At 39.6% G+C, this 24,783-nt stretch overlaps 4 protein-coding genes across 6 annotated transcripts in view; 2 read left to right on the forward strand and 2 right to left on the reverse strand.

Moving 5' to 3' along the window:
- Nucleotides 1-10,759, reverse strand: part of camk1da (calcium/calmodulin-dependent protein kinase 1Da) — a 36,465-nt gene extending 25,706 nt beyond the window's left edge. The window contains exon 1 of the mRNA XM_056748959.1: nucleotides 10,314-10,759. Within this exon, the coding sequence (XP_056604937.1) occupies nucleotides 10,314-10,411 (98 nt within the window). The 5' untranslated portion in view covers nucleotides 10,412-10,759. The remainder of the gene's footprint in view (nucleotides 1-10,313) is intronic.
- Nucleotides 10,760-12,121: 1,362 nt separating this feature from the next.
- On the reverse strand, nucleotides 12,122-15,171 carry cdc123 (cell division cycle 123 homolog (S. cerevisiae)). The gene is made up of 13 exons (XM_056748675.1): nucleotides 15,055-15,171; nucleotides 14,668-14,739; nucleotides 14,518-14,578; nucleotides 14,400-14,432; nucleotides 14,225-14,320; nucleotides 13,994-14,100; nucleotides 13,820-13,868; nucleotides 13,618-13,693; nucleotides 13,290-13,412; nucleotides 13,171-13,199; nucleotides 12,933-13,061; nucleotides 12,598-12,735; nucleotides 12,122-12,521 (listed from the first exon to the last, which is right to left on the reverse strand). The coding sequence occupies exons 1-13, from the start codon at nucleotides 15,126-15,128 to the stop codon at nucleotides 12,468-12,470; spliced, it is 1,041 nt and encodes a 346-aa protein (XP_056604653.1). The 5' UTR covers nucleotides 15,129-15,171; the 3' UTR covers nucleotides 12,122-12,467.
- Nucleotides 15,172-15,353: 182 nt separating this feature from the next.
- Nucleotides 15,354-17,876, forward strand: nudt5 (nudix (nucleoside diphosphate linked moiety X)-type motif 5). Of its 2 annotated transcripts, none has more exons than XR_008906744.1 (9): nucleotides 15,354-15,484; nucleotides 15,628-15,733; nucleotides 16,014-16,081; nucleotides 16,303-16,355; nucleotides 16,449-16,556; nucleotides 16,660-16,755; nucleotides 16,846-17,100; nucleotides 17,178-17,231; nucleotides 17,417-17,486. XR_008906744.1 is itself a non-coding variant. In XM_056748640.1 (9 exons), the coding sequence occupies exons 2-9, from the start codon at nucleotides 15,683-15,685 to the stop codon at nucleotides 17,524-17,526; spliced, it is 642 nt and encodes a 213-aa protein (XP_056604618.1). In that variant the 5' UTR covers nucleotides 15,354-15,484; nucleotides 15,628-15,682; the 3' UTR covers nucleotides 17,527-17,876. The 2 variants fall into 2 exon arrangements, 1 of the variants encoding a protein (XP_056604618.1); XM_056748640.1 differs by having other exon boundaries at nucleotides 16,846-16,947; nucleotides 17,417-17,876.
- Nucleotides 17,877-18,226: 350 nt separating this feature from the next.
- On the forward strand, nucleotides 18,227-24,765 carry mcm10 (minichromosome maintenance 10 replication initiation factor). 2 transcript variants are annotated; one of them, XR_008906738.1, is made up of 19 exons: nucleotides 18,227-18,336; nucleotides 18,746-18,979; nucleotides 19,069-19,296; nucleotides 19,372-19,564; nucleotides 19,645-19,810; nucleotides 19,901-20,068; nucleotides 20,217-20,333; nucleotides 20,419-20,612; nucleotides 20,696-20,766; nucleotides 20,858-20,971; nucleotides 21,331-21,448; nucleotides 22,119-22,344; nucleotides 22,459-22,591; nucleotides 22,668-22,798; nucleotides 22,980-23,093; nucleotides 23,465-23,610; nucleotides 23,973-24,015; nucleotides 24,147-24,306; nucleotides 24,663-24,765. XR_008906738.1 is itself a non-coding variant. In XM_056748508.1 (18 exons), the coding sequence occupies exons 1-18, from the start codon at nucleotides 18,330-18,332 to the stop codon at nucleotides 24,228-24,230; spliced, it is 2,487 nt and encodes an 828-aa protein (XP_056604486.1). In that variant the 5' UTR covers nucleotides 18,227-18,329; the 3' UTR covers nucleotides 24,231-24,524. The 2 variants fall into 2 exon arrangements, 1 of the variants encoding a protein (XP_056604486.1); XM_056748508.1 differs by lacking the exon at nucleotides 24,663-24,765 and having other exon boundaries at nucleotides 24,147-24,524.
- The last annotated feature ends 18 nt before the right edge of the window (nucleotides 24,766-24,783 follow it).

Genomic DNA, 24,783 nt, shown 5'->3' on the forward strand with positions numbered 1-24,783 from the left:
TCTCTCTGAGATATTATCCAGGGCAGGCCCAAAGGACCATGGGTAATTACACGTCTTATTATCTTCGCGCTCTGGCTGTGCGCTCCCTTCAATTCGCTACTGCAAAATCCCACTTCACTCTTTTCTACTCGCCTGTTCTCTCTAAAATTAACGCCATGCGGGTTCTTATTTTAAATGACTCTCACCCTATGGAGTACGACCGTATGGAATTATGTACTTTACAAAGTGTACAAAGTGTATTTTCAAGCGTTTTCAAGCAGGTGCCACTTCTTCAAAATAACCAAGTAAAAAATATGGTGATATCTTTGGTGAACCCACAAAAGCTGAGGGCAAGGAATTATTTTCATGTCATGTTATTTGTGCAGTAATATGAAAGATGACGGAATGTAACCCATATGCAATGCCATCAACAGGTCACCACCTCATCTAACACTGTTCTGCGCAAACTAGGCACCCCCCGCCTCCAAAACACACAAACTTCTCTCAAAACAACACAGCTGGCCACTCACGCTCTCCTTTAAAAAGCTCAAATTATCAAACATCTGTTAACAAAACTCGCTTCAAAGTATAGCTGCAGTTTCCATTGAGCGACGTTTATTGAGCAGAGCCCGTGCATGCGTTTATTTGTGTGTCTATGTATGTACTGTGTTTGGATGCGAGTGAATGGAGTAAGGGCGTGCGGCGGTAAAACCCACAGGAAGTCTGCATGTTATGCGTTCGGCTGCACCTGCAAACAGCACGACAGAGAGAAAGAGAGAGTGCGCATGCAAGTGCATTTTGGGTGAACACGGATGATGTTCCAAAGTAACTCTATTAAGATTTGTGATCGAATCACAGTTGGATCTGAGCGTACTGTTCGGGTTTCTTAAGTAACTAGCTAACCAGCTATCACAATCTTTTCTATTCTTTCAGCAAGAAAATTAGCTTTTGTCTGCGTTGAGGGAGAAGACAATCGCTTGAGTACATAAAAAGGAGACACGATTATCTTCTCTTCTATTGTTTCTGCTCATCTGATGATTCCCACCTGTTCCCTGCATAAAACATTTGGGGAAAGAAGGAAACACACACACACAGCTGTCAGAAGACGATTCTTTACAAAATGCCTCTGTAACATTTGTTCATTAAAAGATGTGGCAAACACTCATGTACAACAACCGCAGAACATAATGCAAATACATGAATCACAGATACTGTTTCGGCGAAGTCTAAACGAGTACAGTAACTGCCACAAACAGGAAAAGACCCCACATATCCCCCAGTTGTTTTGCAGATGCGCTGTGGGCTTGTATACGCAGTACTGAATCAGTTTCACTTATCGACCTCATACAAACATTACGGGATGTAAAATCACAACGTAGAGAGCTGCCTTTCAAGACAGCATCCTTTTTCTCAAAGACATAAGAAATGCAACTTTATAAAATAGGGATGTTGACTTATGTAAGGTCACAAATTAAAAGAATGTCTAGTTTTTGGAACATAGGTCATGCGTATATGAGAGTAAGGGCCGTCTCACTTATCCTCTTTTATGCCTCATATTTCATAGCATTACAGAGAGATAACACTTTATCTGATGAACGAGAACAGTAGTTGAACTGCCTGTCCGAGCTCACGTACACCCTTTATAGGAGAGAGAAAGAGAGAGATGAGAGTGGGCCAGTTTAAGGTACCCCAGAGAAATCTCACAGAGAGGATGCTGGGATACCATGGGGATAAATCAACCTTGAAGACTGTTGTTGTGGGTGTGAGGCGGGCCGCTGCAATGCCAACACACATTTACATCTTCAGTTCATTTACTCCTGCCGTCGCCGCACACGCCGACACCATAATCACCATTAACGTCAACACGGAAAAGCATTTGCAACACTTCGGGTTTCCAGGAACAACAAAAGATGTTGACTTAGAAACATGCCTTAGTCATCAAGATCACTACGCACAAGGGGACGTCGGTCTACAAATGGCTTACTTACAGCTTCTGCACATTAAGCTACGAAAAAGGGGAAGCGTTTTATCGTCGAAATGACACTCTTTAACTTCAAAATGGTTGCGAGAGAGCACTTCAGCTTTGACCTCGCTGCTGTCCGAGGGCACAATAAGGACTGCAATTCACTCCGGCAACCTCCCCACAAATGGGCCACGCACATACGAGACACTTACATTTAAAGTGACTTTATTTAGATCCCTTCTGAGGGGACAACCTGTAATGGAACTTTCCCAAAGTAGGTCTCGCATGAAACATGGCCAGAGAGAGAGAGAGAGAGGTGATATGGAAAGACAAGCTCAATGAAAAGGAAACCTTCAAGGGAGGCAAACAAAAGAGAACTGTGTGCTGCCCGTCATCAGAAACAAAAAACTAAAGTGTTTACAAAATATAGTACGTTGTATAAGTTCGCATTGGCTGTTATTAGATGGAATAGTTTCAAAGAGCAGATTTCATACTCCTTAACTAAAGGACTTTAAAACTCTCATTAATTATTAACTGACTCGCTTATGATTATTAGACTATTATTCATCCATGGGTTCGATGAACAGAGGCCTCCAGTTAAAAATTATGCTTTCATTTCCTTTTAGAATAACCTAAAATACTGAGAAAATTGGGCAGGTCATACCCAGTATCTAACATGTTTTCACAAGCAAGAAGATTCACATAAAAGGTAAAAGAGAGACTTTCTTTGAATAAATTGCAAAATGTAGAGGTCAAGAACTGTTACAGGTTGTTTTTAAATCGAAGACCAGAAAATGGAAAAGAAAAAATGCCATTCAATTCAAGATAGACTGAAACAAGTCTTATCTTATAGCATGTCGCTTTGCTAGAAAGTGATACAAATAAGATTTACTACAGCATCGTGTATGGCAGGAGGCGCTGTGTTCTGTAGGATGTACAGCGGTTGAGTACAAACAAATAACTGGCATTTAACGCTGGGTAATGACTGAGCTTTCCAATATCTGAGGTCACTGTCCCTGAGGGCCGTGCTGACATCACATCACCGCATCTCTCTCTCTCTCTCTCTCTCATCCGTTCGGTTGCACTCCGACTGACCGCTGCTTGAGCTGGTGTGGGAAAGCGTTCACGAAATGTTGCCGAAACATTGCTGAACTCTAGGTGAGGATGCTGCAATGCATCGTAGGAGGGTGTGGGAGACGAGCGGACGGAAAATGAAAACTATGGTAACCAACGACCACGACACCTGTCGCAGAACCCATCGCTGACACTCAAACCCACGCAGCGGCCACTTGCCGTTCTGTGCGAGGAACACTGTTCACATATATCAAACAAGTTTTGAGTGGTTGTAAATGATACTGAGGCATTAGTCTGAAACTATCGACTGTGTTTGGTTGGGTGTATTAATCACATTGGAGAACACAGAAGACTCCACACACCATTGATTTCAGGGTTGAATGTTGCACAGCTAACGATACGAAAATCTATTTAGTATGAACACAAAGACCAAATCAAATAATCAATTAATTATTTTTATGTATCCTTATATTGCCTACCATTTGCAACTAAGATGCACATGCCAGTGTTTTCTAAATCCACATCTATTGAACTTCTCTAGGCTGCGTAGTAGTCACATAAATTTGTTTAAATCTCCACACTATATTTGGACTGGTGTAATGAAATGTTTAATTGGAGAGGCTTTAAAGGTCTGTGATGTGCTTTGTGGATGAGCTGACAGTGTAATCTTTAATGTCGCTGTGATGTAGAAGGGGCACATCACATGTTCAGCCCTGTTCTCAGAGTTTCCGTGTGCTTCAGGCTGAGCTCACAGCGGGATTCTTGCTTTGGAGAGAGCCACCGCTGGGCTGGAGTCTGATCAAAGAGCAGGAAGAACCAGGATTAGATGTGACATTGAAAAAGGGAGAGGGAAGTCAGGGATATAAAGAAGACAACTTGCGTCCTTATACCTCACTTCTTGTTTATTATATCTCAAATGACTCCCCTTTGCAGTTTTTCTTGGGTCTTTTTTTTCTTTTCTATAACAATCGTAGTCTCATTGCAAGACGGAAAGTTACCAATCACAGTTCTTATAGCAATATATCAATATTTTGAATATAAAAATGTTGTGATGTTCATTGGCCAGATCATGGCTTTAGTTTGTATTTGCCATTATTAGTTTAAAGAGTAACAAGGAGCAGATTTCAAACTCTGTAACTGAAGAACTTTGAAGCTCTCAACATCATTAATTATTACCATGAAAAGACCCTTTGACCGACATGGAAAGTGACCAATCACAGTTCTTTATGCATTTATGGACAGGCACATCTGAAATGACCTTTAGCACTACAATAAAAAGAAAACAATACTACAATAAAAGAGCTTATAAAGATCACAAATGTGCAATGTAAACATTTTGGGTTAAAGTTTGTTTTAAATAGGCTGTACAGGTCACCTATTTTGTGAAAACCCAGTTGAAGAAAAAAACATAAAATGTTCCTACATACTGTGAAGAACTTTCGGTAAAATGATAAATGGTGGAAATCAAACTTTGATGCTTTAGATTTTCAAAACTTGTCCTGGTTTTCACAGACTTGGTCAGCCGTGGAAAAATTTGAGACCATTTCAAAATTATTACTTTTTTAAAATATTTATAGGTATGTTTTTAGACTGCATTGACTTTTTCCGTGACTGTGTGTTATCATGACTTGATGACATAATTGTTTACAGTGTCCTATGTTTAGGTTTACTTACAGAAAGCCAAAGACTGAACATCTTTCACAGATTTAACGTTTACCTTATAAACTTTCTTATTTCAGTGATAACAAGTTTTCAAAACACAAAAGTTCTGGGTCTGTAATGTGGACTAATATAATCCTGACTTTCTAACTGAAGTCAATCAATCTGATTGGAGTTTACCATTTTGTATGTAAGTGCCAGGAGCCAATTTTGTATGTAATATGCATCATAAGACCAAGGATCGGACTCTGGGCGTTTTATGAGCGTACCATCTAAGGCTGAAACTCCTTTAATCCCCTTCTATTGCAATCTCTTGCATTTACAATCAGCGGAGAGCTTAAGCAAAGGCCAAGCAGATAATGAACAGGCTGTTCCAAAACAGTCCTTGTTATTTAGCCCAATGCAATTCCACTGCCCTTTCCAATATACTTCACACTTAGCCTCATCACTATCCCTGCACAGTCTGTTCCCTCACAACGTTTCCAAAGTCCAAACGGTGACTCTGTGCCATAAGCGGCGGTCGCTGTGTTGGCCAGTCCCGGCTTACAGCGACAAACAAAGTAATCAAGCAAACAACCTGATGATCGTGAAAGAAGTTAAGACTGACGTTGATACGGATTAATGCGCCCAACATAACAAACTTAAATTGCTGGACTACCGGACAGCAGGTCCTGCTCTGAATGCCAAAAGCCCCGAGTCTCTAAGCTGGGGGAAGACTGACTGGGCGGAAAAGCCGGTCACTATTTATAACCCGAGGTCGCTCCTGAAGTAATGGGCAGCGTTTGTGTCCGAGCTTTCTGTTTACGAGCCTGTTAGAACACGACGTGCGTGACGAGTGGAAGATTGCAGATGATCACTGTAATGAAGGCTAAAAGCTAATGCAGGGAAAGATCTTGTAGTAACGCTCTCTCAAGCTATTTTTGGGCATTAAGTTCTCTGAAAGTGAGAGAGATGGAAGCAGGATGAGGGGCCTCACGGCACAAGAAATCACTCGAAAACATGCAAGCATCATGCACACAAGGGGCTGTCCACATGTGAAGAACACAAAATAATCTCAAATTCACTCTATAAAAGTGATTGTGGAAGCATTCGGGGAAAACCAAGGGTCATCTTTAACCCTGGGTTAATGTAATTCTGGGTTTTTTTAAACCCAGGTCTTTGCACATACAGTCCGAAATATTTGTATGCGGCTCTCGTTTGTACATTGTCTCTGAATTGTCTGAATCAAAATGCTTGCTACGGATGCAAAAAAACACAGAAAGATTGAACCTGCTCTGAATTTTTTTATGACGGATGAAAATATTGTAAGCGATCTGTATATGTGATTGACATAATGTGAGGTTATATTTATGTTTCAACCTGCGAAAAATTTGGACGCAAATTTCGGACTCAATGTGCATTGGTCTTAAATGTGAAAATTGGAATTGCGTTGCAATTTTTTTTTAACATTTTCATCCACCCGTTTAAACGACGGAGCCAATCAAAGCATCAAAAGTACATCAGATGCTAAAGAAATACAAAAGACTGTTTGTGGGCGGTGTGTTGCGAGACCATGTTATCAGCAGCAGATGGGATTTGGGCATAATCTCGGATACTGCTTGTGTTAAGTGAACAAGCTTTGCTGATAAACATTGGTGACACGAGTACAGCCGGTCGTCGCCTAGGATAAAATCAGCGGCAGAAAGCAGACAGTGCAGTCGGATGAACAGAAGACACACACAGCGAGCCAGAGACAGCGGAGCTGGAGAACACTGAAGAGAGGATAATCTCCAGACGGGTTTCCTCTAACGCGAAACTCATTTACTTCCATTAATCCAGCACGTGACCTCGAAGCCAAACAACTTACATCACCGTGTGACTTCCAGTAAAGCATGGTGTCAAAACATATTGGATCAGACAAGTTTGATGTAGATCTTACAAGATCCCATCATGTAATTCTTTTGTGGGAGTCACCGTGTTAATACCTGACAAATTCTGGTGCCGCAGACATTGACAGAACAAAGCAGATGGTTTTGAGAGCTGCACACATGGGGGTATTGAATAGAGCAGTCACGAGATGTTTGCACCAGAAGAAAAAATGCAAACTGTGGGTGTTTTTGTTCTCTGCAACAGATTGCGAAACAAGGAAAGCGGTCTGCTCATGAGAACAGCAAGTTTGAAAAGGCCTCAAGTTACAAAAAACAATACACAATATCCGAAATCGTGCATTTTACTATTGTATTTTAGCTTGAAAATTGCACACTTCTCTTTAAGCAGTCTGTAATATTAGCTGAATTCAGAAAGAGATGTGGCTAAAAGTCTGCTGACTCTAGGACTTAAGCGTCACCACATTACTAAACAACCGTTGAGAAAACACACTTTCACAAGAACAAAACCTTTCGCTTTAAGAAGAAAATCCAACTTTCTAGACATCAAATTCCAACCAAGTAAAAAACCTCGTAAAGTTATAAGCTTCACGCTCTTATGTTGCATATTAAATGGATTCTGTCATCATTTCTCGTGTCGTTCCATGACTATTTTTTCTGTAAAACACAAATGACATTGGCTTTGTCAATACAATGGAAGTTAATTTTGCTTGGTCCTGCAAAAGTCATACAAGCTAATGATATGAGAGTGAGTGAACGATAAATTATACGAATCCCCTTTAAACTAAGAATGTTGTCGCGACACCCACCTTTGTAAACTAATCGAACAATGCCATTTTAAAAATAGAAAACTTAAATATCAAATGAAAGGGCGTTTAAATGACGATATTCACAATGATGCTTAATGTGCCAACAAACCCAGGACAAACGCATTACGAATAATCAATAAATCAATACATCTTTCTGAATCGCATCTGAAACGGCACAGAACAAGATTTAAAATCGAATCACTCGTGCTTGCAAGTCAAGTCACTAAAGAACAACGAGAGAGAGAAACAATGACACATGATGGGCCGAGAGAGAGAAAAAAGAGAGAGACATTCTTATATAGAGGACAAAGCCAAGAGCAGAGGCTAAAAGTGGAGCAGGCAATTAAGGGCTTCATGGCCTCAATGTTTTTTTATCGCTCGTCTTCCTTTTCTTTTTCTCCTCTGGAGTCACCTGCCCCGGCACACCGCGCATGTGTTTCACATCAGAGCTCTGAGAGTTTTCTAACAGTCGCATGCTGTACCTGGCACACGTGCACCTGTTGAGTGATCATGTGACCTTTTTTGGCCTCTGGGTGCTTTCGCGTACTGAATAATTCAATCGCTAGCACAACTCAGGATGTGTACACACAGAGAGATGAAACACAACACTGAATTCTGCCGTCCCTAATGTCTACTAGAGAGAGTGAAGGACATTGCAGATAGATGACGCAGTAATTCATATTTCCTTTACATTTTGAATCATGTGTCTTGTTGTTACTGGGAGATAATACACAGATTTTAGAAGATCAAATAGACTAACAATGAAGTTTAAAAAGGAATCATAAAAATATTTTGACAAGCAAACACCCCCAAACAACTCTCTGCACATTAGCAGCCTATCCAAGTTGCATAGACAAGTATCAAATTTAAAAGTGAGTTTGTAATTGAAAATATTTTGCATCTTATGATTTATCATAATAACATAAATGCACAAAATTAGCATAAAAGTATGCAAATGAAAACAGCCAAAGAGATTTTCACCGAACGCAGAAAGCAAGCTTACAAAATGTTTTGCCATCCAGTTACAATGACTTATTTTTTTTCAAAGGATGAAAGATATTGCTGTTGTCTTTGCAACCAAAATAGACACATCTAGTCCAAGAACGAAAAGGTTAAGGGTCAGGCATGACTGATCAGGAAGCGATCCGTCTATGGAATGTACAAATGGGGAGAGTAACGGCTAGATAAAGAACGTGTTGAGGTAGGGGGACGTCGTCCTATGGCACAAACAAGCCGGAACTGAATGATTCATGTGACCCAAAGTGCTAGACGACTGGAATTGACTGTAAAAGAGCAGAGGTCTCCGAAAACATTTCATTTCTGGAAAAAACTGCCCCTGCGGCGTCCAACTGTTGAATGTGCCACATCCGTCAACAATATGGACAAAAATACAGTCTGCGCACCAAGAGACGCCAACACAGCTGTCTTTCTTCATAATTCTCAGCATTGTGTATGCAGTGGTTTGCCATTTTAGGAAGAATCAATAATTGATGTTTCGAAAGACAATATGGGGTAACAATGAACTGAATACTGCAAGGATCAGGCGTGCTGTGTAGCGGTTCATAATGACCAGCTGGATGTCTGTGGGTGGAAAAATGAAATCTGTGTGTAACTAAGCGTGGGCGGAGAGGACCGTAACACGACAGCAGCGGTTTTTATAAGGCGGAAAATGAAGATCGGTGAGACCCTCTTAATGATGTGCTTGAACGGGCCAGCAGGAGTTGCCATGACTCCTGCCTCTAAGGTTGCTATGACGGCCGTGTCTCCTCGGCAAGCTCAGATCCACCTAATCACATGTTTCATAGAAGTGAAAGATTTCCATATGTTATTACGAAAATATATAATTATTTAAAATAAAATATTATTTTGTGTCCTCTAAAAGGTAAAAAGTCATGCAGGTTTGTAATGACATGAGGGTGAGTAGACGATTCTTTGGTTAACTGTCCCTTTAACAAGCAATATGTGCAACGTGGACCATAATGTAAAGTGTCACCTTGATTGTGTGTTAAACAATTTGGAAGCAATCTATTTAAGGCCCGTCTATAATCCAACCTGGTTAATCCGACTCTCCCTCGGTTAGCGCACAGAGATTATATTACTGCAGTCAAAGCTTCGGGAGAGCCCTCTGCAGCACACATGCAGGCCCTGCAAGAATGCACAATAACACTGGTGCATCTGTGTATCTCAAACTATACAGCATCACCTGTGCCTTTATTCAGTAGATTTGTCTTTAGGTCCAGATGCATCAGCTCGACACTAGAGCGAGTCACTGGTGGGTGGCGAATAACACCATGATGATATAGCAGAGACACCTTTCATCACCAAACAGACTGTTCCAAACACAACACCCGCAAAAGCATCACTTGCAGGAAACTGTCATGCGCTTCAATGCATAAACAAACACCAAATTTCTGTTTTCAACCCTTCAACATTAAATAGATCGTACAGAGCCGATTTAAGGGCTCGGCACCAAAAATAATAAAGGAAAATGATTGAATACAAATTACGAGATGGACTAAATTTCTATATGTAGTGTTTTATGCCGTTCGTTCAGTATGTTCTATTGGTTTCCATCAGCCAGATAACATCTAACCAATAAAACCAAACACATTACCAGTACAGTAGAGACCCACAGAGACAATTACAGCCTCCATTAAAACCAATACAACTCCCATTACAACATCTCTGATGGTTTCTAATGTATTTTTCATCAGGGTTGGGATTCTCTTGTGCGTAAATACCATACATATAAAATCATTCTGCTTTCTAGGAAAGAAATCCTTATTGTTGTTGTTTATGATCGGTTGTTTACCAACAAAACGGGAACCCTAGCCGTACCTTAGATCCGACCAAAATACCCCTCATTAAGAGAAGTCAATCCCATAATAATCCACTATTATGCGTTTATGGTACACTCGCGTTTTTCGCTACACATATGTTATAAACCAATACAAAGTAACTCACGTCCCGAGCACCTCCTTGAACTCAAACATCTCCTTGACGTCCTCGACCTGCTTCTTCCACGAGCAATCCCCGCCGGCCTCTCCGTTCTCCCGAGCCATGGCGGAAACACACGGGAACGACCGTAGATGGAGACGCGAGCGCTGGAGATCCCCGGAGATTTCCCCCGCTTTCCCACGCTCCGCTTCCTGCTCCGTCCGTCGCTCTTCGCCTGCGGTTCGTGCCGTGACCGCGCAGACCCGGCGAACGAGGATGTCCCGCGCGCTCTTCTCCCCGAAGCGGCTCGGTTCGACGTAAATGGTTCAACGAGGGTCGTACGCGTCACCTCTGCGGCGTTTTATCGGCACCGGTGCGGGTTGATTCCGCCCTTCGACTCCCGTATAGATACAAGCGGAGTGATGCGGCGCATCTGTTGTTATGGCAATGAGGAGAGTGAGGGTGTGTGTATGTGCGAGAGACAGTGTGAAAGAGTGAGAGAGCGATATAGGAGAGGGAGTTAGAGAGAGAGAGAGGGAGGGGAGTGAGTAACTGGAATAGAGTGAGTGAGAAAGTAAAGAAAATGTGAGTTAGACAAGGAAACTAAACGTGCGCCTGTGAGAGAGATGCTCTGTTGCTCACTGCGTGACCTGACAGAGTAAATGCATGGCAGACTGAAGATGCTGCGTGCACTATTCGCATTGCACCAAATGCAACGAAGTTCAAGTAGTAAAAAAGCGTGCATCTTATTAAATGTGTGATTTAAGTAATGCATATTCTTTCTTTGTAAATGAATCATCAGTCAGATTAAATGAAATGGTTTATATGTCAGAGAGGTTGGTAATTGAATGGTCAGTGTATTTGATGCAAAAGTGTAATTTGCAGATTTAGGAAGTAGTTTGGACAATATAAAACTGATCTTTTGATTCTTTTGTGGCTACATCTGGTGGCTTCTCTTAGCATGTGCCAGTCGGATGATTAGACCTTAGACATGCCTGTGAATCACAGACGACTGTAGTGTTGTCAAAAGCTCCAGACTGTATGTATAACGGAGCAAGGACTGAATCTCTGTGCGTGCATAATTCAGCTCCTGTGCTGTAGTCTATGAGCTCATGAGTATTCCAGCTGCAAACCACTGCAGTTTCTCAGCTCAGGAATATCTGTCCCTCCCTTTTGCCTTCTATCTCTCGCTCTCTTTCTCTTCACCAGTTCTTAGTCAGCAAGTCTTAGCAATTTGATTTTTCTGTCAGTCTCCTCCAACCCTCTCTCGTCTTTGTGTGTGTGTGTTTCCTGTCTAAGATGATACTGTATTTCTCTTGGTCTAGATCCACTTCAGCCCACATGCATCTGAATTTTTAAGATAATAGAAAGCATTCCAAGTAATGCAACTAAACAAAAGCAAAAGCAGGAAAAAATTAGCTGTTTAGCAAGTTAACAAATAACTACAATGCATGGAAAAATAAAATGGTCCATAATAACATCATGTTTCTATTATATTACACCTAAAGAAACGCTCAAGCAATTACAGATTGTTTCCCTGGACCAATATACAGAAGTTAATTGGTATTTGGCGCCTTCATGTGGATGAACAAAAAAGTAAAGAAAGAAATGAGAAGGTTGATGTTGTGATTTTACTTGCATCTGTTTGCAAGTAAAATTTGCACACCCATTGTATAGATGTTATGGCTGAGAGTTTCTTATTCCTGATCCTGGGGACCCAAAACATTGCACATTTCGAAAGTCTTCTTTCTTAAAAACACCTTTTTCAATGACCAGAATTACGATTTAAGTGAGATTTAAAAAAAACGTGCAACACTGCGATTGCAGAATCAGGATCGTTTTTAGTTGTAACTTTGCAGCAACATTTTATTTTTGAGTTATTACACATTCTTTATTGTTTTCTTTCTACAGCTTTGCACACTGAATTTACTTGGTTTAAGCACTACTGTGGATACATTTTTTCAAAGGTTTTCTCTCATACAGAAGCATAAATAAGCCTGCCAAAGCATTACTCAGAGTTGGCACTGACCGCCGCCTTCCTGCACAACATCTTTATATAGTCTTTACATGAAGTAGCCTGTCAATGTTCCTCACTTGACAGGTGTTAGAGCAGGATTGAAAGATAACCTAGAGGTTCAGAATAAAGTACCAATGGTATACAGCATCTCTGATTATCTACAACTAAGGACCCGCCCGTTCCTCTTCAGACTCCTCCTCCTCCTGCTGACCCTTCTTCTGTAATTACAGAGCAAGAAATATCAGTTGAAATGTTTTTCTAGAAAAAACTGCACCGTTTCTTCCTCTCACCTACCAGCTTAAGAAAATCAATGAGTTTATAGGCGTCCTCTCCAGAGGACAGGTCCATGAAGTCTCGCGGGATTCTGTATGACAGACATGGGCTCGGCTGCACAGTGACCTCACTGGTAGGGTAACGAAATGCAGGTCTGTCCTAATAAAATATAGTATAAGACCTGTCAGTATTACAACAATATGCTTTAAAACAACTGCACATAGTTTAAAAGAAGCAATATAGAGTGCATTATGCAACAATAAACAAAGTTTCACTTTAGTACACTGCAGTTTGGCAGATGGTCATCTGGACATACATTAAATCTGCATACTATAGCATTCACAGTATACACATACCTGCAGCACTGTCTCCTCTTGTGTCGGATTGGCTGTGAGGTTATTCCCCGAGGTTAGTTCCTCCCACGTGAAGAGCAAAGAGTCCGTGACCTCACCAAATGGGTTAAAGTCGATCAACCACACACGTCCCTATAGACAAGCAATGTATTTCATAAACATAAATGTTCATGTAAGTTTTGTGCCATGGTTTTAAAGACTTATTAAGGATTGAAGCCAAACTAATTTATGAAAATCTTACTGTGCTATCTCTGTAAACATCCAGGACAACTGAAAATAGAAACAGTGTTGTTAGTGCCCTTATGTTACCAATAAGAATGGTAAATATGTTCTCTTATAAAGCTATACTGAAACACTTACAGTCCTCATCTGGGAACTTGTATTGAATTTGGTCCCTGAAGAACTCTAGTATTGAGCTGGACACGTTTGCCTCCTGTTTGGCAATGTGCTGGTAATGTTGTGTGTAGTCTCTCTGACAGATTGCTAAAAACAAAACTGAACTCAGTACTGAATCTAGATCAGCCCTTTAGCTTATCTCATGCAATGTCAGAGAAGTTCTAGCCAAAGTTACAAACCAATGAGGCATAATGTACCTTATGCATGTTTTATGTAAAGGTAAAAGCATTTATACAAAATGTTATCAATTAAACTAATATAGGAAATATTAGTGTATAGGCAGAATTTATACCAATTAGTTTGTTTTCTTTCACAAAGCAGCGGAACTCCCCTCCTGGAATGAGCTCACTCCATTTCCTCAACACCAACTGGACAAAAAAGTGCCATAAAAAAAAATGTTACATAAGGTATTTAGAGGTTATCCAACAGGTGTGCTATGGAGCAAAATTATTTGCACAATTTGCACAGAGTGTAAGAGTTGTTTGTGTTTTTACCTCATAGTTAATGGTTGGGTCTGGAGAATCATCACTACAATGGAGAAATCTGGCAGAGGAGTGATGTAATGATTACTTCCAAAGATAAGACAACAGGATCGAAGGTCATGGCAGTCTTAAGTGCTAAATTTGTTTGAATATTAATTTAGGAGGTCAGATGCCCTCAGGACTTACGGCTGTGTGAGGTCATGTGTTATGAAATCTGAACTTTTAAAAAGAAGGAAGATGTCACTTAGGCTCTGACACTGTAGGGAACTGTTCAATGCAATCCAGTTGGCATCCTGAGTGGAAGAAAGACATTTATGAGTGAGCAAAATTATGTGTAATTCTAAGAAGCAAAAACAACAGAAAAACTTTTGAATATAGATATTGCTTTATATCATAATTCCTCAGAAGGACTCTTACTCTAGGGGCACTCCAGTTGAGCTTTGGGAAGACACGTCCACGCAGAACATTTATTGCCTCCTGTACCTTTTTGCTGAACTCAGGGAATTCTGGTGCCTGCAAAATATTCACAAAATTTTCTGACATATCACAAAATTACTGCTGAGCTATGGTTGGTTGTAAGCATGCGACTCACTGTAACTGTTGTTGTAGTTTCGTCGTCAGTCCACTGAAAACAAATCATGAGAAAACGTTCATAACTTGGTGAAAAAAATGTTTCATGTAGGACACATTTAACATAACCACACACATACCTGAATATCGTCCTCGTCCGAATCAGTGTTATTTGTGTGTGTGTGCTGATTGTCGTTCTCACTGTAAAGATAAACAACCATTTATTCTGTCCATAGCCAGAATACGAAATTGTTAATTTGATTCATACCTAAAGTTTGCCCTAATCTCACCTGCAAGAAACCACAAGTGTCCCATCATCTAACAAATAGTCGATTACATTTTGAGGTATAGGTAGAATCAAGCTGGAAACAAAACAACAACCATCACAAACTGGGAATATCATGTATGTTGAATTAATCAGAACATCATGTTTACTTTCATTTTGCAACTCTTTAAAATGTTATTTTATAAAGTACAATTTCTATTTACCTCTAGCATGTTTATATTACTAGCCCATGAAACATCGTCATATTTCTTTTTGCACTGCTTTAAAATGTGTAGGATTATCTAAGTTTAGTGACACTCAATATAAACGGTTTCCTGTTCTCTCAGTCCCTTTTGAAAAAGTACAATGTCATCACAATAATTATATAGTCTCGATTAACATACAGTCTTACCTTTTAATTGTGTGTTTCCTGAATAAAGGATACCAAACCGAGAACTGACAGTTTACAACCTGCTCTTTTTTCATGCTGTCTGAAATTCACGCTTAACACCTGTGCAGCTTCAAAAACATTCCGTGTTAACGACAATACCTAAAACAACAGTTCCGTTTTATAACTCTGGTTTGTGTTCAAAAAAATATACAATCTATTACTTTAAGAGATGATTTACGTTCCTATATAGTTGTTTCCATTAATATGATGAGCACAATTAATCACATAATGTATAAAACGATGAAAGGACGATGGTCATAAAATGGGGAATGTTTTAGCTGCGCACATATGGGCAGATGTTCATGAAACACGAGACTACACGGGACAAAACAAACTTTTCACAGCGATTTATCGGATTGCGATTTATATTCGCTAGACTCAGACGTTTCTGGTACGTCAACCACTTATTTAACTCAATGGAGATGTCAAGTATAATAAGTTTGTGTTTGTGTAAAATAGTTTGAAGAAAGGTTAGATTGGCTGTTGTTATCATGACATCATCATGTGCCCTAATTCAATTTCTTGTACGTGCAGAATCACTGTATCTGTCCCAGTACACATAATATAACTGCTTCTGTACACATGCGAGATGAGCTCTCCAAAGAAAACTACTACTGAACCTCATGTTGTCAAAGAGGAGGTGAGAATCTGACTCGTTATTTTCATTTTTTAACTCTTCTAAAAATAAAATGGGTATTGTATTGGTTTTAATGAAACTGTAAGGGTCTGTACTGGTGTTGTGTTCTTTGTTGTTGGGATGTTATCCGGCAGATAAGAAAACACACTAGGGATTTTGTATTTATTTGCAGCTGGTGGTTTGTAATAGTATTTGTAATGAAAATCATTCTGATTTTTTTAGCATTTACATGTTGCTCAGTGTTGTTCAACACTAAAATGTGACTTAAATGTGTTTGGGTTAGGTGATTGCAAGTGGAAATTGGGTAAAGCTGGAAAAGACCACATATGTGGATCCCTCTGGAAGCACAAGGTATTGATCTGTGACTGATGTCCGACCTATGATCCATCTGGAATGTGGATGTATTATTTTATCTATCACTGTAGTAATGATTATTTCATCCCATCATACCACACCTTAGTCTGGTCCATGTATTTAAATAAAACATTCAAAATGGAGATCTGTAAGGTGTATTTTATGATTCGTAACTGGAAACACAGAATTAAGGCCTTTTTTGTGAAACTTTGTCATAGGGTTTGGGAAACAGCAAAGAGAACAACCAGAGTAGCTAGCACTGCAGCGGATGGTTTGTATGGTTTCTTTCAACCCTCATTTTAACTCGTTTTGGAATGCTTGTTTTTCTAATGCTTTGTGAATTTGAACTATAACTGATATTTAGGTGTGGGAATCATCGCCCTTTTGAAGAGGACCCTTCACAAGGACTGTGTTGTCATGGTGAAGCAGTTTAGACCACCGATGGGATGTCACACGCTGGAATTTCCTGCAGGTCAGAAACGGCCTAAAAAAACGTTCAAACACACAGAAGTGAAGTTCACTTGTGTTTGATCACTATTGAATACATGCATGCATACTTTGCATCTGTGTTTTAGGTCTGATAGATGAAAATGAAAGTGCTGAAGTTGCGGCATTGAGAGAACTAAAGGAAGAGACAGGTTATAAAGGAGAAGTAGTGGGCATCACCCCAGGTGCAACTTATATTTCCTTTTTAATAGAAATATATCATATAGCCTTATCTATTTTTTATAACATGTCCTGTCACTTCTTGTGATGTTTAGTCACATGTTTAGACCCAGGGCTGTCTAACTGCACTACACAGATTGTGATAGTGCATATAAATGGAGATGATATTCAAAATATAAACCCCACTCAGCAGCTGGGTAAGTGTATTGCATTTACATTTACATTTAGCAGACACTTTATCTTAAGTACAAGAATAGTGGTAGTTTTATTGATGTTACATCACTGAACATGTTGAAATTCATACATTTAAAAAAAATCTCTTGTTTTGTGTCCATTTCCAGGTGATGGAGGTAGGTGTTCATTTTACTGAAAATCACTATTGCTAAGCAGGGTTTATTTTGAAAACACATTTTGCCTCTTTTTTCAGAATTTGTGGAGGTTATTCTTCTACCTCTAGATGAATTTCAGCGAAAAATTGATGGTGGGTAGTCTTCCTGGTAAAATACATATAGTTTTTTCTTTCTTGAGGTTACTTGGAGATTTACATTTTTATGTCAGTGGCCTATACATTTGACATTATAAATCTAAGGATACAGTTATGTTTGTAATAACCTGTATTGACACAGTATTTGTATATAACTTTGTTTCTTTTCCTTATTTTTTAAGAATTACTGCAAAAAGAAAAAATAGTGGTGGACACCAAGGTGTATATTTATGCTATGGGGATGTCCCAGGCATTCTTCAAGCCCAGAGAATTGCCTGTGCTGAAACAGTGAGATTGAGAGAACACAAAACGTTCCCCCGGATCAAACTGTACACAACTCACAGATTTTTCTGTTTTTATGTTACATACTATTATGATCCCAGCGGGGAATATAATCTAGACAAAACTTGACCAAGGCCTAAGTGTTCTACTATGGCTACATGACCATTCCTAACAAACTAACAGTACTTAACAGTTTAGTTGTTTTCATTGTCAGTTTTTAGTCATTAGCAAATTATTATATATTGTGAATCTAGACCTGAAGTGAACAAGTCATTCTAATACAATGATGAGTGTTTAAGATGCATTGCCTACATGAAAAACTGTATTTGTTTTATCCAATAAATTTGACGTTTGATTTTGTGTATGTGTTGTGTTTGTGATGCCAAATAAGAGTGGAAAATAACAATCAATGTTGTTGACAGTATCACATATAATACAATTTATAGCAATAAGATCCGGGAAAATGGTTATAGGTAGTTAAAAAAATGACAAACGTCAACAAGACCACGTGACCACTCGTAGCGAAACATCGGCAACAATTCTTTTTGTCCATATTCTTCATTGTTTTATGTGATAAAAAGTTACTAGCTTTTACAACTCATTTCCTTTTTATTTTGTCTTTATACTTATTTTGTTTTGTTTTAGACAGGCAGAGAAGTCTCCCGGAACTGTGACGTAGTTCCGGGGTCCTGAACATTAAAAATATTTCGCGCCAACCTTGAAACAACAGCGGCAGGCAGTGACTGATCCAACACAGGGACATTTAACACATTATATTTAAATATAAGACACGCGAAAGAGGTTAATATTAAAATGACAGGTAAGAAGAGAAGTGTGTTTACAAAGTCGTAAAATCAGTTTATTCTTCTGATGTATAAAGCATACTGATATTAGATGGAATACATTTCTGGTCAACTAAGTGACCAGTGCTTTTGCCTCTTGTCTACTTATTAGTATAAAAAGCGTATTGTTAGTATATTATGAAATATTGTACTTTCAAAACGTTATCTTGTACTATATATTTTGGTTAATGCTTTAATTAATACGAACTAACAATAAACAGTATTAAGTAATATATTACAATGTCATATTTTTACATCATTTATAGATCTTTGTTCATGTTAGTTTATTCTAGGCTTAGAAATAACTTTTCATTTTTAATATCAATATGTTGAATTTAATTTGTACCAAGAGAAATACATAACATTGTTTTTGTTTTGTGACATCAGAGGAGGATAATTTGGATTTGTTGCTGTCCCTGTTTGCTGAGAGCGAGGGTCAGGGGCCGCAGGGTGCTGGAGAGGAAGATGATAATCTGGATGACCTCTTTGATGGGGAGGATGACAATGATGAAGATCCTTATGTTGAGCCAGAGGAGGAGGAGGAAGAAGAAGTGACACCTGAGAAATCCAGTTCACCTGGAGGGCACAGTGAGCTAAATAAATCAAAAGATGACCTGGAGGGTAGGACATTTGGTTTTTGACACAATTTATTTGAACCTATTGAAGTTTAACTAAGTTTTGTATGCTGACTGAGTGTGTTTGTGTTCAAGCTGAACTGAAGTTGATGCAGCAGAAGATGCAGAATCTACAGCAGCAACTGGAGGCCTCACAGAAATCCATACAGCCCAAAAACAAACCCTCGCTCCAGAGCCGGTCAAGTGCTAAAACCAGTACACCACCCTGTGGTCTTTCCAAAAGCGCCCCACAAACACCCTCTCCACCATCATCAGATGCCACAATTAAAAATAAACAGAGGACGGTCCTCCAACCCAAAAAAGGTATAGGCAACTGACAGTAACATCAAAATTTGTCTTATTTGATGACGTTTCTTTAAATATATTTATTTTTTGCAGCCTTCCCAGAAAAGCATATCCCTGTTGGTCAGGGCATGAGCAATTCTCAGCCAATGAGAGAAAGCACAAAAGTAAACAGTACCCTGAAATCACCTCCACCTAATAAAAGTTCTCCTACTGTGCGTCAGTCCACGCCACGTCCATCTGTCAGTCAACAAGTTGCTGTGGAGAAGTACTCTGGTCTTAGACTCAGGTCAGTATATTGTAACGGTATAAAGTCTTCAAATAACACTTGGTCTTCTCCAATAAAACAATAGATTTTTCTATCCGTAGGAAACCACGTCTTTCTTCCATAGACATTGAGCAAAAAATGTCCAGCCGCAGGATGATCAGCCTCTCCCAGTTGCCCGAACGACTGACTAGGGACAATTTAGAGGACAGTGACTGGGTCACTTTTGCAGTTGTGATCAATAAGATCACCCCACAGAGCAAAAACAACGTAAGTAGACAGTCTCCATGGAAGCATGTCTCGTGTATGCAGGAAGTGAAGCCGTTATCTTATTTGATCTTGTTCGTGTATCCTTTTTAGGGAAAGACATTCAGCATCTGGAAATTAAATGACCTTCATAACTTGGATGTGAACGTGTCTCTCTTCCTGTTTGGGAGCGTTCACACGGAACTGTGGAAGACTGACACCGGAACAGTGATCGGCATTCTCAATCCCAATCCAATGAAGAACAAAGATGGTTCAAATGAGGTAAATACTTTTCGAGGAAAAGTATATAAACATGCAGAATCACACAATATATACTTGAATATCTAGTCAGTTTTTTGCTCAGAAATGTGTAATTTAAGTTAATATGTGTTTTTGTCTTATCTCTATCTCGCTCTCTCTCTCTCTTAAGGTCTGCTTGACAATAGATCACCCACAGAAGGTTCTTATTATAGGGGAAGCCATGGACTTTGGCACCTGCAGCGGTAAAAAGAAGAACGGAGATTCTTGTTCTCAGCTTGTCAACTTGGTGAGTATCCAAAACGTACACTTCTATTATTATTTATATAAAAATGTGTAATTGCTCACTTTTTCACTCCTGTTTCCTCTACCAGTTTGAATGCCAGTATTGCCAGTACCATGTCAAAGCCCAGTACAAGAAAATGAGCTCGAAGAGGGCGGAGCTTCAGTCCAGCTTCACAGGCCCAGCCCCTGGCAAAGGAAAGGGGCGGGGCAGTTTAAAGGAGCGTCTGTGCCAGTCTGACTTCCACTATGGAGGCATGTCTTCGCTTGCCTGTGCACCTTCAGTGTGAGTTCCAAGTTGTGATGACTGTCACCTCCCCTTTAGATCAAAACAAACCTTAAAATTACGCCATGAATCTCTTTTGACAGGTCTGCCCCACAGCCAAAGAAACAACCCACAATTCAGTCTGTTTTGGCATCTATCCCAACAAAGAAACTTGGTAAAATGCGTCTTTATTGTACCTATTTTATATTGCGGATGGTTTTTCATGTTTGGCTTATGTGTGTGTTGTCTAATTCTCCCTTATGTAGCTCTGAATTCGGGAGAGGTTTTAGGCTGTTCTGATGACTTCAAAGGCCTGATGTCTATGCCGTCACCAGGAGCGCTTAATATTAAGAAACATTTAGGACATGTAAAGAAAACAGGTAATTTAAAGGGACAGTGCATAAAGATGTTCTCCTCATTTAATACTATAGTATTTCTATGGAACAAGAAGAGAGATATAAGTAGTTCTTTAATGACTGTAACGCTCAGATCTTTTTCATGTCATTACATTTTCAGACCTTGCGTGTCGTCTCAAGTTATATTTGAGTGCCGATTTTTTAAAAGATTATTTAGATGTAAATGCTCTGTGATGCTCCAGTGCAATTTTAAGCCAGCGGGCGGCCATCATACACCAGCTTACAATTGAGAGCGATGAAAGTGATGCCACTGTAATACAAGGCCTCAGTGAAGATTAAAATGATGATTAAAACCATAAAATCAAATTTGTGACTTTTATTAGTTGGGACAGGATCTGCTGTTAAGTCCATCACTGCATCCGACCTCCTGAAACAGCAGAAAGAAGAATATCAGCAGAGACTACTGGCTCGCAAGAAGAGAGCCGAAGAGATTCAGAAGAGGTGTGAAGGGTTGTGTGCTTCCCAAGTCGCTTCATTTTAGCTGCTTTCTTTCTCAAACCTTGTATATCCATCTATTGTGATTTTTACTTCTTTGCCATAAATAATAATTATTAGTCACCCTTTATGTTTGTCACTGGGTTTTGCAAATATCTAACCTGTTAGAAAGTGTTTTTTCTATTTCCTGAAAAACTGCAAATCAGACATCATATGTTTGGGAAGGAAAGAGATATTTTGTTTTGCATTTTAGATTATAGATTTGTTTAGTGTCTTTATGGGGTGGCGTAGTGGCTGAAGTCCTGGCTTTACTAATTGGTGCTTAATGGTGTTTTTTGCGCATATTACATTTCATTCACATCCAAATAAAATAGCTGTTTGGTCAAATTGACCATCTTTAGAAACCACCCTTCTGGTGCACTATTGCATTCTGTGAGCATTCCAAATTACTTAAGATGTGCCAAGAATGTGTGCAGTATAAACGTCTCCGTGATGCTGTGGGCTGGTGTGCACCGTCGTGTGCAGTCATTCCTACTATGCTTGTGCACGCCCAGCGCTCGTTTCACTTTAATTTAATATTTTCAGAAAGGCAAAACATTGTTTGCATTATAGGTTGGTCTTTTTTAAATGAACGTGTCTCCAAATCTAATTTGCTTTGTGTACTCTCTTTATTCAGAGTTCTGCAGAACAGTAGAGGTCCTGTTGTACCCTCACAGCCCGATGGAAGCAGGGCTCCTCTTCTGTCCCCTAAAGCAGCCTCTGAGGTCCCTAAAAGATCCTCCGAACCTAGGTCCCGTCTCGCAGCACCTCCCGTGCCCACGCTGGGCCGTGGTTTCTCAGAGGGGGATGATATCCTTCTCGATATGTCTCCGCCTTCTTCAAAACACCTGTCAGCTGCAAAGGTATTTGAGGAAAGATCCTCATAACATCATTTGTTAGTCATTAATAGTTCAAATTAGTTGAACTAAATGTTAATAATAACTTATATCTTTATATTTCTTGTTGTGTTTGTTCAGATGGCAGCAGTGAGGAAACTTCAAGCTAAAGGCTCAGCCATTGTTAAAGACGACCCGAACGCTGTTAAACGCAAACGCACCAAAAGCGACGACATCGCAGACAGAGTGGCACGAAATCTATCCTCGCCTAAAGGTATGGACACATCCAGACGTTGTTTATTTGCTTGTTCTGGTCTGTGGAATTTATTCCTGTAAATATCTGTCTACAGATGAAAACTCGCCTGGTGAGGAGGAGGAGCCAGCTCAGAAAAAGAAGCGGGAACAGTTGGAGTACATCCAATCAGAGGAGTTCCAGCGCATCCTCAATGCCAAGTCCTCAAACTCATGGTTGATGGGAGAGGTTTGTACAGTATTTTGAAGTAGACGCTTTGATATGTGTCCTCTGCATATTATGATTGAGCTTACTGTGGGATCGAATGATGCTCTAAATCTTTCTTCTGTTTGCATATTAAGTCAATATTGTGTAAATGCGCAGGTTTAGTTGCGATTTTTTTTTTTTAAACATGCTGCAATATGTGCAGATTGAGGAACAGGCCATGCAAGAGTATTTCGAGCCTCTGGTGCAGAAGGAGAAGATGGAGGAGAAGATGAAGAGTATCAGGGAGATGAAGTGCAGAGCCGTCACCTGCAAAACCGTAAGTCAACAAGCAGCGTTTAAGCGCTAAGAAAGCATGTTGTGTTTGGTTTCCCGTTGAAAAACAGCAAAAATGCAGTTAAGTAATAAGCCCTGAAAAATACCCGCTTGTGGCTTTGTAAGTCATACAATTTTGTGCAGGTTAATGCCAGAAGCGAGTGTTTGGTCCTGCATCATTAATAATGAGTTGATGTTTAGTCACAGCAGTGGTAAATAAAACCCTGCTGAAAACTTATTTAAACACAATTTGTGAACAATAAATGTTAAACGGAAAAATAAACTTTATTTTTAGATACTAAAGTGGCGATTATGCGCTTTGCACCTGTAAGTGGAGAATAATGATGTAGTTCATGAGCTTCTTTTACCCCACAGTGTAAATACACCCACTTTAAACCAGCGGACCGTTGCGTAGAGGACAAACACGACTACCACTGGCACGATGCAGTCAAACGTTTTTTTAAATGCTCGTGCGGGCAAAGAAAGATCAGCCTGGGGCGAATGCCTCATGGAGCCTGCAGGTAAGAAAACATGACAGTTTTTTTTAGGTTAATTCGGGATATACTTGATTCTGATTGGTCAGACACCAATCATTTGTATTCTGCAACCAAATATTTTAACATTGAGCAACTATTTTGGGGAAATAGAGGCTTAAATATATATTTGGGTATAATGATAATCTATACAGTCATGTATCTATCATATACATCATGTTACTATACTTTTGTTTAATTTATGCAATTGGCAGACGCTTTTATCCAAAGCGACTTACATCACATTTGTTTCTGATTATGTACCCATGACCTAGGCATAACCACAGGAAAGCTACTACAATGTTATTGCATGTTAAAGTTACTTATGTTTTGTTTTGCCTCCATTTCAGTCACTGCGGTCTCTTTAAGTGGGAGAGAGACAGTATGTTTAAGGTACGGTTTCTCTTTATTAGTTTAACATTATTTACGTTGGATTTGGCTTGAAATGGTTAGCAGCCTTAATACATTGGTGTGTATTTGCTCGGATTACTTTCCCCGTCTTGACCAACTTCATATTTCTATAGGAGAGAAAGGGACCCAAAATCGGTGGGGATCTGCTGATGACACGTGGAGAAGAACAACCCAAATTCCTCAACAGTCTAAACTAGAGACCGTTTTCCCTGCCAAGGATCTGAGAGGACAGACATACTGATGTGTTCATTGGCAGAAAGTGAGATGGGGACTGTAAGTCTTGGAAGTTTGATCGTAACAAGACTCGATGTTAAATATAGATAATGTTTTTATTGAATTGATGTTTGTCTGCTGTCTGTGTGGATTGTTTTAACCTGAGGTTTCAAGCCTTTTTATATATAAATTATGTATTTTTTGTTATAATTGTGATATTTTATGTCAACTGTGCAAACATCAAGTGGTGCATCTGAATTAAACACTGTTGAATTGAATACTTGCAACGTTTTATTGTATTACCTTCAAAAACGACTTTCCCCCGAGGGTGATATACATGTTTAGTCCTGTTTCTCTCCTAGTAAGAAGTTGCATTTTTAAAGCTTTATTATCTTCTTGTGCTTGTCTTTAAACAGAAGGTGTGGCATGAACCCAGCCCCCTGTCTGTCAGCTGATTGTCAGATTGATGTAAAGGCACCAGGGGACTAAAAAGGCAATAAATCTTTCCACTCCACTGTATTTCAACTGCATTCATAA

This window comes from Triplophysa dalaica, chromosome 5, assembly GCF_015846415.1.
Source record: "Triplophysa dalaica isolate WHDGS20190420 chromosome 5, ASM1584641v1, whole genome shotgun sequence".
NCBI classification, from domain to species: Eukaryota; Metazoa; Chordata; class Actinopteri; order Cypriniformes; family Nemacheilidae; genus Triplophysa; species Triplophysa dalaica.

Bases quoted from the DNA above. Each gene is read 5' to 3' on its own strand.
- mcm10 (XM_056748508.1), top strand. The intron at 20,613-20,695 runs GTGAGTTCCAAG...CTCTTTTGACAG, and splicing joins CTTGCCTGTGCACCTTCAGT to GTCTGCCCCACAGCCAAAGA. The intron at 23,611-23,972 runs GTAAGAAAACAT...CCTCCATTTCAG, and splicing joins ATGCCTCATGGAGCCTGCAG to TCACTGCGGTCTCTTTAAGT.
- nudt5 (XM_056748640.1), top strand. From the start codon at position 15,683: ATGAGCTCTCCAAAGAAAACTACTACTGAACCTCATGTTGTCAAAGAG. The intron at 15,734-16,013 runs GTGAGAATCTGA...TGTTTGGGTTAG, and splicing joins CTCATGTTGTCAAAGAGGAG to GTGATTGCAAGTGGAAATTG. The intron at 16,948-17,177 runs GTAAGTGTATTG...CTCTTTTTTCAG, and splicing joins AAACCCCACTCAGCAGCTGG to AATTTGTGGAGGTTATTCTT.
- cdc123 (XM_056748675.1), bottom strand. From the start codon at position 15,128: ATGAAAAAAGAGCAGGTTGTAAACTGTCAGTTCTCGGTTTGGTATCCT. The intron at 14,579-14,667 runs GTGAGATTAGGG...TTATCTTTACAG, and splicing joins ACACTTGTGGTTTCTTGCAG to TGAGAACGACAATCAGCACA. The intron at 13,694-13,819 runs GTAAAAACACAA...TTTTTTGTCCAG, and splicing joins ACCCAACCATTAACTATGAG to TTGGTGTTGAGGAAATGGAG.